General features: G+C 43.9%; 1 protein-coding gene across 4 annotated transcripts in view; it reads right to left on the reverse strand.

The window, feature by feature from the left end:
* Positions 1–17,063, reverse strand: part of dock10 (dedicator of cytokinesis 10) — a 62,494-nt gene that overhangs the window by 36,680 nt on the left and 8,751 nt on the right. Inside the window, exons 1-2 of one of the 4 annotated variants that reach the window (XM_071519239.1) lie at positions 2,161–2,255; positions 1,567–1,652 (exon numbers count right to left, since the gene is read on the reverse strand). The exons of 2 other annotated variants lie outside the window; for them this stretch is intronic. In XM_071519239.1, the coding sequence (XP_071375340.1) occupies positions 1,567–1,652; positions 2,161–2,164 (90 nt within the window). In that variant the 5' untranslated portion in view covers positions 2,165–2,255. Of the gene's footprint in view, positions 1–806; positions 837–1,566; positions 1,653–2,160; positions 2,256–17,063 lie in introns of those variants that run through there. One more of the 4 variants, XM_071519240.1, reaches the window with a different exon arrangement.

Raw genomic sequence — 17,063 nt, forward strand, 5'->3', positions numbered from 1 at the left:
GGTCAGGGAGGGGGAGGAAGTAATGATCTCTGAGACTCTGTTCACACGCACAGTGAAGGCCGGGGCTTTTACCCACAACTGCTACCTTTACAGAGAGAGAAAAGTCCTTGGCACTCCACCAACAGAGAGCACAGGGGAAAAAGGCAAGGATGTAGGAAAGTCCATGAGATTACCCGAAAAGGTGATCCTTGCCTTAGGACAGCCCCATTATTAATAGTTAATGTTAGGTTACAATGAAATCTATTAAAACATACAAGTAGTATCCATACCAAACATATTGTATATGGTTCATATTTACCCATATTTAAAAAAAACACATGGAGCATTCAAAAACTGTACATTGTCAGCATTCTACATTTTACTATATCCAGAACCTTCCTAACTCCAAACACTGATGATTGTCATTCGTCTGGATAATTTCATGATCATCTGCACAGAATTAGCATGTTTTTTCCATATCTTCCTGTTAGAGGTTCTGGTTCTGGTTCTGGTTCAAAATGGACTAATAAACAAGGTGTTTTAGAGCTCCGGGTAAACTTTGGTCCATAAATGAAGTCTAATATTGGTAAAAACCTCAGCTCAGAAAAATCCTGTACACTGACATCAATTTTTGTTAACAAAATCACTTTTCTTTAAACAATTGTTAAGTTCTAAACAATGTATGACACAAAAAACTTTAAACTTTAAAGTTCAAATCACAATTGCAATAATGTGTCAAATAATCACAATTACATTTTTTTTGTCAATATATTCAGCCGTACTTCCTGGTGTCTATTCAATCGAACTAGTAAAGCTGTAGTACATACAGGCTTTTTCAGCATGCTGATGTTGAAGAAAACGTATCCTAGTAAACGTATTTCAAATTTGCTATTCTGAAAAGAAAAACTATCATGAGCACATCAACGGCACATCAACTGCAGAGAAAACCATTCAGACAGACTGACAGATGAGCTGAGGTTAAAGTTATCACATCACCCTGGTCATATTTGGTATACATTTGGAGTCAAAATGTATACAAAGTACACCCTCAGATGGTGCCTTCTGACTCATGTGATGTCAGAGTAAGTAATTAAGTGTTTCACTGACTGCTGGTTTTCCCCTGACAAGCTGACAGCTTTCAGATGATGCAACATGGTAACATCTGCTAGATGTGTATCATTTTCTCTGTCAACTTCAAACTATGAACCTGTCACAGAGCATGCCGCAATGGACTGTAACATACAAATCACACATTGGCAGAAGAAGAGGAAATGACCCAGACAAAGATATGCTCATATCATAAATGCTGATAATACAGAGAAGATTATGGGCTGAGTATTATAAAGGCAGAGATGAAGTAGGCTGCAGACAATAATCATTCAAGGTGTATAAATTACATTTACAGCAGTGATTGACAGCAGGCAAACACAAGTCATTGATAGCAAAACCATAACAATATGGTAGTCATTTAATTCTAGATCACTTGAGGCTAATAGAGTGTAAAATACTGACACCCTGGATATATATATACTAAATGTGATACTCACACCCTAACAACTAACTGAGACAGAAAGAGATGATACATACAATACTCAGGCGGTTGAAATTCGATCTCACTCGTTTGCTCTTTATTTTCTTCCTGAAGGTGATTTTGCTCCTGAAGCTCATTGTGACTAGAATTAAGTGCACAAGTTACAACATTACACAAAGAGCAGCCGACTGTCCGCTATCTAGAAATAAAACTGAGACACAGCTAAATTCAAAGGAAACTACTACAAGTTAAACAAACACACGTTGAGGACATGTGCTCTGTCAGAAGCAGAACTAGCGCTCAGCGGGTTTATGAGTTGTGTGTCAGAGCGCGTGGATGTGGAGGAAGTAGATGTGTGATGTCCGACACGCAGTTCGGCATACACATATCTATATTAACACACACACACACACACACTGAGGAATCACTGGGTAAACGAAAAACTATCAAAACCATGCTCTCTGCTTTCTACAATTCATATTTATTCTCTCAATTTATTTATTCTCTTGAAGTTATCATCTGGACTGAACAAACTAAAACTGGGGTTACTCACACTAAATTGCTTCTACACTCCCTGCCATGCTAACACTGCAAACAGACACAATAAGTTAACTGCTTCTCTCTACAGTTAAACACTATCATGTACTCACACATTCTCAAAGTCACATTCACTCTCTGCGTCTTATCTCCTGCTGTCCCTGGTTATCAATAGCGCAGCCTCAGCTTGCTCATGCACACACACACGCATGCACACACGTACAGACATACACACCAACGCTCAACCACCAAGTTCCTGTTCTAAACCAAGGTAGTCTCTGTCCCTCTTGCATGGAGAGCTGTGTGCGAGGCGGTGTACAGAGTGTGTAAGCACAGCAGTGTCCTGACACAGAATTAATCAGAAGAAGTAACAGCATTATTATAGACAGCATTATTGGGTGTAGGTTTCACATTTTTACAGAATTCAATATGAAGCATATTAACATACACGTAAACATAACATTTGCATATTTCCATGCTTGCGGGTATGCACACACACACACACACACACACACACACACACACACACACACAAACACTCACACACTCACTTCCCCAGATTAAACTCCATAGCAGAACAGAGATCAGTATTAGAGGAAACAACTTCTGATGATATAACCAACTGGTCTGACTGTTGCTAACACCATTACATAAGAAACTTCCATTAGGTCATTTGGGAGTATTGATGATTTAAGCGATGCAAACAATTCAATGGAGTTTTCCCTTTTAAAAGAGTCTGTGCAGTTAATGAGGCGCGGCAATGTGGAATCAAACAGTGTGAACAAGAGTAATCTTTTATACACTGTGCAGCTAATTCACACAGTGTTGAGGCTGTTCAGTCATTTTCACACTGTCCTTCTAAGAATAGTACTAGAAGCAGTATAGCAAGTGGAACAAGGATGGCTCCATCGAGGTCATGGCAGTTTGGCTTGGTTAGATAGTGTGAAACAGCAAGGAAATTTTGAGGTTGGGGTGAGAAGTTTGTTTGACATGTTAACATTCCCAGAACACATTCAACATCACTCTTAAATGCAACGGTTTCTCTCTCTTTCCCTTTGTGCTTGAAGCTTGCTATTTACGAGATTTAATGATTCAATAGAGACAAGTGACATAGAGAAAGGTGCCGACAGTCAACATTATGTCTCATCATTGTAACTGTCATCTTCATGATAGTAAACTGAGAGCAGAGGTATAAAAAGAGCGACATGACAAGACCTTGCAAACTACCAGCACAATACACTTCTAAGTAATGCATTAATCTTAATCTGTTTTCCTAATTTAATAACCTTTAATAAGTCTTTGATGTTTTGTGTCTGAAACAGTGAATCATAATTAGCACTCTCTGAGCACTGCACTCCTTCAAGTCTGTTTAACGACCTCTTCTGAACACTGCGGCAGCGCACGCCAGCTCGCCCTCCCTCCTTCGCTCCCTCCCTCCCTCCCTCCATCCTTCCTCTCTTCTGCTCCAGCTGCCTCAGCTGGCTCCATCCCTCCATCACCTCCCTCTCTTCCTCTCCTCCATCACTTCCTCATCTCATCAAACATGTCTTTGGTGTCTTCATGCTGCTCTTTTTTCTTCATTTCATTCATTCTCTCTCTCTCTTTCACAGTCTCTTTCTGTCTCTCTTGTTCACATCGTCACCCCATTAAGCATCCTTCTCTCTTTTTCTTTTTACGTCTCTCCTTCGATCCCCCTCTCTGTTTTTCTATCCCTCCCTCTCAGCAGGGGCGAGGCAGAGTGGGTGTTGATGTTGGTAAACTACAGCTGTGTGGAGGGCACAAACAGAGTACTAGGCTGCTGGCTCACAGCATGGCTTCCCTCCAGCATAAATGTGAACAAGGGAGCAAGACAGAGAGATAGATAGATAGAGAGAGAGAGAGAGAGAGAGAGAGAGAGAGAGAGGGGAGGGGGAGTGCTGTGAATCAGAGAGAATGAGAGAGAAAGAAAGACAGAAGAGCGGAAAAAACATTTGGATGTGAATAAATCAAAGTTGGGAAATGAATAAGATGGTGCGGACCAAAGAGAGTGAACAAGTGCCAAAACAGAGAAAGGCGGAGAGGGAGATTAAAGAAAAAGAGAGTTGATGCCGAGAGAAAGTCCAGGGTTCACCTCTTCGCACATCATCTGCACAAGCTGGTCTATGTCATCCTCAAGCACAGGGTTTAAGAGCTTATCAATCTATTCGGGGAAAGATGAGAGGAGTGTGTGACAAAGACAGAGAAAAACAGAGAGAGAGAGAGAGAGAGAGAGAGAGGGACAGAGACAGCTGAGACAGCAGAGAGAAGAAACCAGACAGAAACCATCTGCTTTACATCATTAGAGCAATGTAAGGTCTACACAGAGACATAGCCGGACTAACAGGGATTCATACTTCAGAGGGAGGTGGATCCTCTGATGAAAAAGAGTGTTTGCCACTTCTTTTGGGGCAATTTGACATGCTGAGTTAATGGTGTACAGCCCATGAGCATTTTTTGTAACTTGCTCGCATTCTTTTGAACTATACAATGAATACACAAATTTTTTTGGAGGCTGGCTGCTTAACACCTATGCATCACATCTATTTGAGCCTGTCCAGTCACCTGTGTGAACAATCATTCTACAAACAGCCCTCATTTCTCAGTGATTGGACAAATGTGCAATTTCCCAATTCACACATAAATTACTCACTAATTAACCAACAAAAAATCGGTAGCTGAAGAAAGGGGGCGTGTCCTTTTTCTTCTTTGTGGCAAAGTATAAATCTAGCGTTAGTGACAGGCAAAGACAGACAGACAGGCAAACAGACACACAGACATAGTAACACATGATCGAACGTCACTCTATGAGTGAACACAGAGTGAAAGTGGCCGAGGGACTGGAGGACTCGGATTCTTTCTCTGACCACAGTGTCAATGACAGGGTGGCAGACGGATAGAAAAGAGCATCAAGCTTGGAGGGAGAGACAGAGGGAGGCGGGGAGGGAGGGGGTGCTGTACGTCTGGCAGCCGGTCGACAAGTTCTGCTGCTGCATCTCTCATGTCTGTCAGCCTTTGTCCTGCTCTGATATCCCTCTGTCTGTCCAACATTTTCTGCCAAAAAGGGATACAGATGGATAGAGGGATATCACACACATGTGTGATATCCTAGCTTCTCAAAGTATGGGTTGGGGGCCTATCTCTTGTGGGTCCCCCAATGACAAATAAGGCAAGATGAACCTTATTGTCCCCAAGGGGAAATTTGTCTTGGACATAAAGTGCTGCTGCTCAGGGCAAACAAGTAAACACATCACATAAAAAGACTTAAGTAAAAAAGACTAGGTTAAAAAAAGAAATAAAATAATACCAATAATAAAAAACATTGTTAGACAACCAGACTCCCTAATGGCTACTCCTCTCCACCTCTGTAGTCATTTACTGCATGGCAAGGCTAGACAGTTTAATAACTTAAAAAGGCTCTGTCCCCCACAATGAATTATTAATAAATATGGTTATATGTTCTCATAAGCAATTTTATGAGCGGTTTTATTAAAAATTAAATCTCAACCATATGAAAAACATGGTAACTACTCTTAGAAAATGTTTGCTGGAATGCAAGTAAAGAACACTATGGGTTAATATTAAAGGTACCGTATGTGTCATCTTAAGACCTTTGCTTACAAAACAAAATATGTTTTTGAGAACAGAATCATCTATGTTTTTGAAATTGACATTAAACATCAACAAACAAAAAACAAAAAAACAGCAACATTTTCCAACATGAAGATATAGAATTTTGGAAATAAAAACTCTTTCAATTGTAAATTTGTCGAGATTCCAGTCTGGAAAAGTTTAGAAACCTTGAAGGCAGATGAGAAGAGGATGGAGGTTTATGGCAATGAAGCTAAAACTCTATACTGGACATATCTCAAGATAAAAAGATCAGCAAGAGGTGGCGTTAATGCACCAGATTCAGGCACAGTCTGGCCTTAATAGTTCAGCCCACTCTCTCATACTTACAGGAATCTGCAAGGGAACATGGTTTTACAGTGCAAACTAACATGACCATACTTTGCCACATAGACTGGGAGAGGGGCACCAGAAGAGAGGGAAAGAAAGAAAGAAAGGGGAAATAGAGGGGGCGACTGTAAAGATCCCACTCTGCCAAAACTCTGACATTTTTTCCACTGTGCTTAGAGGAACCAGGGTCTTTCTGGGAATAAAGAGATCTCTCCAACACTAGAAGATACAGATCCCAAACAGATGGCTCACATACAGTTTGCTACGGAAAGTCACGCAAGGAGAAAGAAACATCCAGTGTTATGTTCATTCATTCATTCATTTTTTCATTCATTCATTCATTCATTTACTCGCTCACACAACTACCTACCCACCGTTCTATTCATTGTTTTGTTTGAAAATCTATTTTTGTCATCCTTGCCATGAGTGAAGCCATATGCAGAGAAAGCAGATTTTTCCCACAGAAACTAGATTCCTCAGGTCTGACCCCCCCATCCCCCTTTACTCTCCTCCCTCTTCCCTCCATTTCCGTCCTTCTCCCTCTCAGCTGTGAGGAAAACAACCAGGCCAAACCAGGCTGGTTAATACATCATCCTCAACAACAGAAAGAGAGAGAGTGAGTAAGAAAGAAAGAGAAAGAAAGGTTGAGCAGGAAAGAGAGAAAGAGAAAGAAAGGTTGAGCAGGAAAGACAGAAAGAGAAAGAAAGGTTGAGCAGGAAAGAGAGAAAGAGGCAGAGAAAATGAGAGAACACATATGAAAAGAATAACATTGACACATGGCAAAAATTACTGCTTTGAACTAGTGAAGCTGAAATGCAATCCCCCCCCCCCCCCCCCATCCCAAACCATTACAGCTGAAAACACAGATGAACACGAACACACACACACATGCACATCCAAACATGTGTCCAATGCAGTGCACACACTCACTCCCCACCCACCCACCCACCCACACATGCATAAAGTGGAAAGGCAGAGCTGACTAAAGTGGGGGGGTGGAGGGGTTGCAGCAGTGCTGGTTACCATTACAATGATGGTTAGAGGTGCGTCGGTACTGGTGTAGCCCTCTAGGGTGGGCGTGGCGGCATCCAATGACAGCTGGTCCTGCCGTGAGCACATGTGACCACAATCGGCCCCGCCCACTGAGCGCAGGAGCAGGACCACGCTGGCCGAGCAACCCATAATCCACCGCTGTCGACTCCCAGTGCAGCCTGATCCCGTCCAGTCCACTCCAGCACCAGCACCTACAGTACAGGCTTCAGCTAAAATGAGGTTTAATCCAAACTGGCCTAGTCCAGCCCAGCCAGACGTCACCCTTCCCAGTCACACCCCTCCCTCACAGCTTCAGCCCAGCTTCGGTGCAGCTGTAGCCCATACCAAGCTCTGATCCAAAAGTCAAGCGCCTGTCCTGCCAACAAGCCCTCTACACGTATTATACTGTCCAGCCCAGCTCAGCCCCCGGTCGAGCCAGTGGTGCTGTACTCTGTTCAGTCCCAGGGGAACATCTCAGTCTCCATCCCTGCCCTGCCTCACCTATCCCTCCAGCTCCACTCTCCACCAGCCCTGCTTAGCTAGCTTTCCCTGGCTCTACTGTGCTGCTATGATCTGCTCTGCTCCACTCTTCCTCTTGCCTCCAGCCCCTACTGTTGCTGTTGCTGAGCTTACACACTGGCAGCCTTACATGGGTCTCTCTCTCTCTCTCCCCCTCTCTCTCTCTGTCTGTCTCTCTTCCTCTAACACACACACACACTGCAGCTGTGCACGGTTCAGCCCAACCCAGCCCAGCCAACAAATCACAGTCTGCAATAGCTGTCAGCTGACCAGAACCAGCCGCTGCACATACACACACGCGAACACAAACTGGTTTCATAATTTTTCTGATTTTCATTCTGCGGCACTCTCCCTGTTACCCCGATCACACCAGCCATTTCAAGTCAGAGCTGTGCTGGGTGTGTTTCTGCATCTGCAGACAGGACCCTCCGCACAGACACACTATCCCAGCATGTGTCCTCTCTCTGTCTTTGGACTGATTTGGTAAAATAGACTGTTGCTTTTATCTTTGCTTTTATCTTTTATCAAGGAAAGAGGAGAGAGAGAACATACAGATTGTGGTGTCTGTGTGTGTGTGTACTGTACATGCATGGATGTGTGTTTATGCATGTACATTTTTGCCTGAGTGTGCATGCAATAAATTCTACAGTAAATGCAGTTTAATGTTCCAAGAGTGGTGGCTGGCAGTGTGTGTGTGTGACTCTGGGGAGAGGGTGGGGGCTGGTGGAGGTTGCAGGAATGGTGAGCAAGGCTATTGAATGGAAAGTGGATGGAAAGTGAGGAGTGGGAGGCTTTACAGATGAAGTGTGCATGTTGAGTTTTAGGACTGTAGAGGAAAATAGAGCCAGCATGTGAAATTCCCCTGACTTTGGTTCAGCACATTGACATAGACAGGCATTAGGATACTGATTGGGCCTAGACCAATATCTGAGTCTGCAGCCAAGTACCAAGTTCTACTCTGATCCAGCAACAATTAATCACTTTTATCACTCTAATTTTTCTCATGTCACCAGAAATAATGTCTATGTCTGGTCTTGCTCTATTGTTCATGAGCCCCTTTCATCGTGGGTGGCTGTGCTGAAAGAAACCATGCACAGTCTCAAAACAATAGTTTTCAAATGTTTGATAGTGGTTTTCAAGCCTTGTCATTATAAATTTCCAAATTCTTTGTTTTTCCTTACCAGAAATACGGTGGAACAAGAAATTGCCCAAACAAGCGACGAATGACATATGTATGTTTTTGGATAGTCTGTCATGTTTTATAAGGCTATCCTTGCTGGGGTTTTTTTTCCACTTTTGATGCTATTCCTTGTTTAAGAGAATTCCCTTTGGAAAACTATGCTAGGTCAAAGGTGGATCCGAAATTGGAGGCATTGCATTTTAGTATGAATGGACTTAGCAGCTGTTTCCTATGTTCATTTTGAGGAAAAAAAAAAGAAGAAGATTCCGTTGCACATTTTTACAAGAATAAGGTCAAACTTGTAAATGCAGGTTCCACGCAAATAGGAAGATGGTAATGGAAAAAACTTGCGGTGATACAAGACAAAGTTAATATGTGAAGCAACGCTGGAATAGGAACAACAACCCACACCTGGAATCATTTGAGGGAATTTTTTACTGCTTGTAGCATGGTTTTGCTAACAGCGAGGAGACACCAGCGGTGCTATCATGGATCCCAATGTGTTCAGAGGCCATCAGCAGATGTGTAGTGACGCATCATGTTTAGGTCCAGACTTTTGCACATTCTGGCTTCCCGGCAGAAAGTAGGAGGTAACCATGGTGATGCTGTTAGGTCACGATTAGGGTCATTAGAGTCCATGTGACAGATAATCCCACCCACCTCCCACATACAGGCTCATTATTACAATGCTTTACACAGCTAATTATAAACAGTGCACACACATAGATGCACATGTACACACACATACATACAGAGACACGCAAAAGCATGTGCACACACAGATACACAATTCCTCTCCCACACAGTGTACAAATGTTAATGGCCCCCACACAGTAGCAGATGACAGTGCAATAGCCGCCTCCTACCACACCGCCCCACTCCATCCCGCCCCATCCCCCTCCTCTCTGCTTCCAAAAACCACCACCACCACCTCTCACTAAAGGCTCTGCAGTGCAACATGCCTGATACAGCAGCTAAAACACACATTAACCACAGAGACGGGCTTTGTTTGTATGCCAGGACTCCACAATGGCCCTGTCATGCAAATATGCCCACACAGCCATGCCCTCTGGTTGCCAGCAGACTCCCCATGTTACACAGCTGGCTTGGTGTTCTGCTCTCATTTGATCTGGCTGCCTTCACACTGTTTCTGAACACACAGAGATTATAGCACCATGCTGGTGGTGTTGCAGAGGTGCAGTCTGGGGGTTAGAGGGTGTTATGTCACCGTACGGCCATCACTGAAATCACTTCATTTTTACATGTTTGCTGTACTGCTGCTGCAAAAGAAAATCTGTGGAAAATACTGCAGTGTTACTGCAGGACCAATGCGAGATGGGCAGTATAATAGCTTCCTCTCTGCGTTTAGTCTGTATTGTTGAAGCCACTTGTAATTGTTTCACCTCACATCCCTTTTAAAGAGAGAGAGAGCGAGAGAGAGAGAGAGAGAGAGAGAGAGAGAGAGAGAGACAGAGAGAGAGAGGGAGAGAGAAATTAAAAAACACCCAAGGCAACATTCAGTGAATTAGGTGGTGAGTGCTGAATTAGTGATGAGGACCTCGGGCTCCCATGGAAGGGAATGAGGAAACTCTGACACAACTGGTGTGGCAGAAACAGAGCCACGGAGATGATACAGTGTAAAACAGCACAGCTCCCAGACCACCTGTCCTCGAGTTAGAGTTGGTTGGGAGCATAAATAAATAAACACGATGGAGTAGGAAAGCAAAACACTACAAGGATAATGTCACGTCCCTAGAGAAAACCACACGCCGCCTCACCCCCATGCACACAATGAGATTAAATACTCTGCTCCCTCCCTCTCATTTTGTCTCCTCTCTCCGTCACAATTTTTTTCTCTGATTATTAACTCAAACATCCAATATCTGAACTCCCTTGGCTGCACAATGGCAAAACTACACGCCAGACGCTAAGTAAGTTTGAGTGTATGTGTGTGTGTGTGTGTGTGCTCGCCTGTGTTTCCGTGTGTGTGACCGGGTTAACTTGTGTGTAAATCTGAATGTCGGTGAAGGATGACATCATTGGGGTTGTATAGGGCAGTGTGCCTCCATCATTTGTGGAGTTAATGTTTTCCAGCTGTAGGGCCTCCGTCTCTAACGCACAACCATAGCAACATAATCCCTCTGTTCCCGACAAAACTGTTACTCTGCTGAACAACGCTGAAGAGACGAACCAAGAGGAACATTGCTATGTGTGTGGTGCAGTTAGTGGTTATGTACATTTAATTTGACATGTGTGTGCGTATTGCATATATGTAGTTTAACTATTTAGACAAAAGGCAATCACAAGCCGTTTTACTGAGTTTACATACCACAGCCAACTAGCCAACTAGGCCAACTAGGAAACCGCAGTCCATTAAGACTCCAGCACACTGCCTTGTAAGCAGTTAGCTTTGCTATAGTTAGCCTCCCTGTAGAGCTGCAGGCTGACTCATGGCAGCAGTGTTTGATGTGGTGCAGAGCTCCACTGAGTTTACTTGGGAAAACACTCCCTCGTTCCCATGGCGACCACAACAGGAAGGATGCTGTCACTCAAGGGTGCTGGGTTCTCAGCAAACTACAGTTTGGCCTCTGGCACTCACAGAGCAACAAGAGGGACACAGGGTCAACCTGTTTAGCTGCCCTACCTCACTAGCCTGACATAGCACACACACAAAGTGTCTCTCGCTGAAATGCTGCAGAGATGGATAGACTACACTGTACTGAAAAAAAGATTAAAAGAATGAAAAAATATAGTGAGGAAGAGAGGGCTTAACTCTGCAGATGACAAACTGGAAATAAACCTGGAGTCCATTCCTTAGGCCTGTCTGTCTCTGTTAACTGTTTTCCTCTATTCTTCTTCTTGAACAAAATTATCTAACTAAAATGTGGTTCTCTCTCTCTCTCTCTCTCTCTCTCTCTCTCTCTCTCTCTCTCTCTCTCTCTCTCTCTCTCTCTCTCTCTGTATGCATATTGCTGGTTGGAGGATTGGTGTTTACAGCAGAGTGTGGTTCAAGGAAGTTTGCAGCTCAAGCTGTCACTGTGTATTTGCGGTCACTATTCTATTTAGGGCTCTAGTCAATTATTGCTATTGTTAAAGGTGTGTGTGTGTGTGTGTGTGTGTGTGTGTGTGTGTGTGTGTGTGTGTGTGTGTGTGTGTTGGTGTGTGTGTGGGTGTACATGTGACTTCAACCCATCACGATATGCAGTTCTCAGTAAAACCTCAGCCTCCGGATGCAGCACCAAAGCAATCTCTTGCACAAACAGGAAGACAGACAAGGTCTTGTGTGAACACACTTTTTGTCACCTGATGTACCTGAGGTACTCTGGAACCCCTCTTGTCTATCTCTCCACTATCTGTAGAGCTGCTATAGCCACATAATGACTTACAGGTTCAGGTCGCGGAGCTGACAAGCCAGAAGAATGTGTGTAATGTCACACGGAGCTGCATCTGGCTGCGAGTTGAGCTCTTTCCTGGAGGAGGTCAAAGGAAGAGCCCAGCTGAGAGCTACAGTACACTGCCAATGCCATCTAGTGCTGAGAACCCATCACAACAGGCTCTATGGACGCAGAGTAAACTATGTCTACTGCTGTGATGGCGAAGCCTCTGATGCATGGCTGACTCTCTTGATTCATATTCCTTGCCTGTCTCCGTCACAGTCTCTCTCCGTTTCTCTGTGTGTGGGAGGAAAAATAGAGAGGCCATTGTACTGTGCAGGCAACTGTGTGAGAGTGAGTGCCTATGTACTGTATGTGTGTGTATGTGTGTGTGTGTGTGTGTGTCTCTGTCCCCACACCTCTGTCCGACTGTTGTTCTCGCTGCCATGCCTTTCCTAAATGGCCTCCAGGAGGCGCTCTATGCCACAGATGTGTATCTGGTCCTCTGGCTGCAGCCGTTTGTTTAGAAAAGGAAGCTATTAAAATGTCTTTAACTGAGAACTAAAGTCCTGAGGCAGGGGGGATTGGGAGGAGGGAGGAAGGGAGGGGAGATGAGGAGGAGAATATGGGACAGGGGCAGTGCTGAGGAGGAACTGCCGGGAATGGAGGTAGTGTTAAAAGTTTCCATTCATTCTTCTTGGACTCTCCTCCTTTAAATCCTTCCTGTAGAATATCCCCACCCCAAAACACACCCTCTAAAATCAATAATCCTCACCTTTCTTCCCTTCCTTCCACCCCCCATCTTATCCTCCACTGCTTCCCTCCTTTCTTCCCTTCCTCTCCTTCCAACTGTCCCAGAAGAACAAACACATAGATACAACACACACTGCGTGGTTCATGGGCGATTTAAAGAGTGTCTGTGGTACTTGAATGGACCTGTTTTATGGTGACAGCTGTTGTAATCCACTATTGGTACATTGTGCCAATACTAATCACTATAATCCTAAACTCCACCATTACATAACTAAAGGACTGCACTTGGATCAGCTCAAATAGACCCTGACAGAGAAGCACCTCTCAAAGGTAAGGAATCAATAGGAGAGTAAAGGTTTAGAAGTAGACACTGCATCATTGGAAAGCTGATATTTATAGTGCATCGTATGGTCAAATCTCAAATGTCAAGAGGTCAGCTGTAAACTGAATGTAAAGTAAAGGGGGAGAGATCTTGTTTGTTTTTTTTAAGCATTTTGACTTTACTGAATAGTACAGTGAGTCATAAGAAATATAAGAGGGCTATAAAACAGAGGTGGGATTATATACAACAAGGGTCAAGAGCTGGACTCAAAAATTGTGATGTTGCAAGTACATCATTGCTCCTTAAAATCCGCTCTATGGAGCGCTCCTTTACCTTGGACTTAATGGGCATAACAGAAACAACAACAAAATTACCCCTGATGCATCTATCTACCTGTCTACCTGCCTGTTTCTACTGACTCACATATGCATAAACATGCATCATAGCAAAGGAGAAAAGCAGAGAATCTGAGTGAAGAAAAGAAGAAGTAGACAAGTATTATTATTTAGCAACCACGTAGCAGCAAAAGCAGCAGAAAAACACACAGTTTCTGTCAGAGAGGCTAGTGTCTCATTAATTCACTCTCCCACGTGGCATCCCTCCACATCTCCCTGCTGTTCTCTCCTTCCTCCCCTCCCCCTCCTATCCTGGGCCTCCGCAGCAGTCATACACACAGAACTGAGATCACAGGCTTCTGTCTTTATGTGCACACACTTATGCACTCTACAATTAATATTTGCCACAATACCCATGTAACTGTGTATTAATCCAATTTGCTAGTGTAAACTGTAGTAAAAACGTTTCATGAATACTCCAGTAACAAAGCTTTTTTTCTGTTTGTGTAGTAACACAGGCATACATTCAAAATGAGATTCAGTACTGTTATGCTGCATATTAAGACTAAAATTTAAGCTCATACTGTGGGCCAAGCCTAACATAATAACAACAAGCAGGAGCAAACTAGTTTTACCACTACTGCAATAGAGCTGTTCTTTTTAATGGTGATTTTCCATGCAGGAGAGAGAACATTAATGAGAAACAGATTAAATGGAAGAAAAAGGATTGAGGGACTACTTTACCCTTTACTGCTGAAAAAAAGAGGTTTTAGCATTTTGCCAATACTAATCCGTTAATCAAACCTTAGTATTACTGGAAAATGTACTGCAGCACCATAATGCATGTAGCAGTCTAGCGCAGTAGCTGTGATTTTTCTCTCAGCGTTGCCATGTGTCCATAGTTTCTCTTATCTGGCCCATTTACACAGCTGTGAGGCCTCCCCTGTTTCCTGCTCAGGTACAGAGTCTACACCCGATGGGACAGTGGACTGACTTCTCCATGCAGGCCAAACCAAACTCTGGAATACCCGAACCTCTACTGTACTTCCACTGCACGTCTGGGCCTCTGACACTGGGAAAGCGTAAGTATTCCTTAAGCATTTATCCCTAATGATTTCTATTTCCTCTACTCAAGATTCTGTCCTCTCTCTGAACCTGCCGTCTTCATCCTAACAAAGGCTCAGATGTAAGGACACCCAAGCCAATATTTACTTTTACGCAGTCTTGGCAGAAATGCAGACTAGTCTGCTCTACATTCATACGATACCATGAACAATCATATCAGCCTCACTCCAGCCAGATCAGTGAGAAAAACACTTTACACCTACCCCGAGCCTAAATATAATATTCACACTCACACAGCCCTAAAGTAAGAAATAAGCCCACTATGACGCCTAGTTTGTTATAAATCATCCGGCCATAACGCCTACATCTGACTCCTACACAAAGCCTACATGCAACCTCTGTATAACCTCTAACCATCTAACAGACGCCCACTCAGCACCTCTCCTTCTCCCTGAGGTCCCGGTTTAGACTGAGGATGCGGCCGTACTGAAGACTTTTCCTCATGCTTCCTCATACATCTATTATCCTCCATTCGCCTCCTCTCGCCCTCCCCCACTCTGCCTCTAACTCCCTCTCTCTCTCTCTCTCTCTCTCTCTCTCTCTCTCTCTCTCTCTCTCTCTCTCTCTCTCTCTCTCTCTCTCTCTCTCTGCCCCCTGCTTTCTTCTCTGTTATTTCTTTTACAGATCCGCTTTCAGCTTTTTGGCTGAAGTTTAAGGCGCACAAAATGAATACACACGCACACACTAACATACACACACACTACCACACACAAAAAGATACAGAGGCAGACACACACACAAACACACACAGTAAGTCAGCATAGACCCACAGACGGGCTGTAAATCCAAAACGGAGAAAACAAAACAGAAATCCCACTGACTCCCTCCCTCTAATATCAGCTTACACAAGCATGGCAGACAAGGCAGCATCATAGATCTGCCCATTGTTTCCCCACCTTTCAAATAATCTCTTTTTTACTACCCTCAGTTATTGTTCATTCTGGATCTGGGCTATGTTTCCCCTGGGACATGTGTCAGCGAGACACCTCTCTGTGTCAGGTGGTAGGTGCACCGGCGAGTGGAACTGGCATCACTGAATCAATTCTATTTCCACTGCTGGCACTTGACTCAGGGAAACTGTGTTGCCGTGTACTGGGCCACATTCAAGAGTCCAAATAATTCAGAAAGAGAAAGTGGAGCAGAAAAGATACGATGTGCCAGAGAGAGTCATCACAGCTAGGGATATCGAAATTCAATATATCACAATGCATCGCGATGCAATACGTATCGTGGGGCAGAAAAATGTATGCAATAGTTGAGTTGGCTTGCCCATCACAATTTTACAAGCTCTCCATTGAAACTATATTATTTGCATTTTGTAATGACATTTTCAAATTGTTATTTACATTCTAGCAAGCTAATGCCATTGCTAGAAAGATTTGTGGCTCAGAAATAATCATACTTTGTTGATGTTGAACTTTTATTCATTCCATCGGTTGTAAGGAATCGTGAACCCCATATTATGTATCAAATCGCATCGTGAGACAAGCATATCGTCCTATCCCTAATCACAGCTCCTATACACTATATATTTCTATCCAGCATTTGGCCAACTGAGCACACTGACGACAGCCGTATCTTGAAACGATGGGCTCTTAAGCCCAGTTATCTTGGGCTTTGCCAGCCAGTTATGCCAGCTATGTCGTCTTGGGCTCTGCTGCCCCAAGGCAACGTGCTATCTGCTGGAAAGCCTCTCTTCAATCAGTGAATAACTATCTGTTCTGTTTCTAACAGGGACACAGGCACAACAAAGACATAATAGTGTGTGTGTGTGCATGCATGTGTGTGTGTGTGTGTGTGTGTGTGTATGGCTGGAGAGGGCATCTATCTGGGAGCTGGTGCTGAAACATTAATAAAGCTTCAGTAAGCGATGATGCTGGTTCTTGTGGCTGTGTGTGTGTGTGTGTGTGTCTCTGTTTATGTGTGTGTGTGTGTGTGTGTGTGTGTGTGTGTGTGTGTGTGTGTGTGTGTAGAGCTACTGTAGCAGATGGCTGCTCCTTTCTGTATCTCTCTGTTTCTCCCCTTTGCCACCAGTGCCAAGAGGACAGAGGCGGTCAGACAGGATTACTGGTGGGTCAGTCAGGTTGGTAAAAGGGAGACAGTTTAGAGACACAGACAGAGCAGAGAGGGACAGCGAGGATTCCTTCATATGAAAGTGGTTCTTCTGATGTTAAGATTTTTAGAGGAAGGCTTGGAGGGGGTCTGGTACGAACAGTAGCATCTGACATATTTTCGTTTCATTCAGCCAATTTGTTGCTTAATTAGATCACTCCTGTCCTCTCTCTCTCTCTCTCTCTTTCTTAACCCTGTCCAGTCAACGGAGCCAGCTAATGAGGGAAAGGATGGGTCATGCACAGCTGTCACACACAGTGTGTGTGTGTGTGATTATTGTGCATGCATG

The sequence above is a fragment of the Centroberyx affinis genome, unplaced genomic scaffold (assembly GCF_046629955.1).
Source record: "Centroberyx affinis isolate AG114_WGS23_722 - 3 ecotype Tasmania unplaced genomic scaffold, CSIRO-AGI_Caff_v1 ptg000677l_1, whole genome shotgun sequence".
NCBI classification, from domain to species: Eukaryota; Metazoa; Chordata; class Actinopteri; order Beryciformes; family Berycidae; genus Centroberyx; species Centroberyx affinis.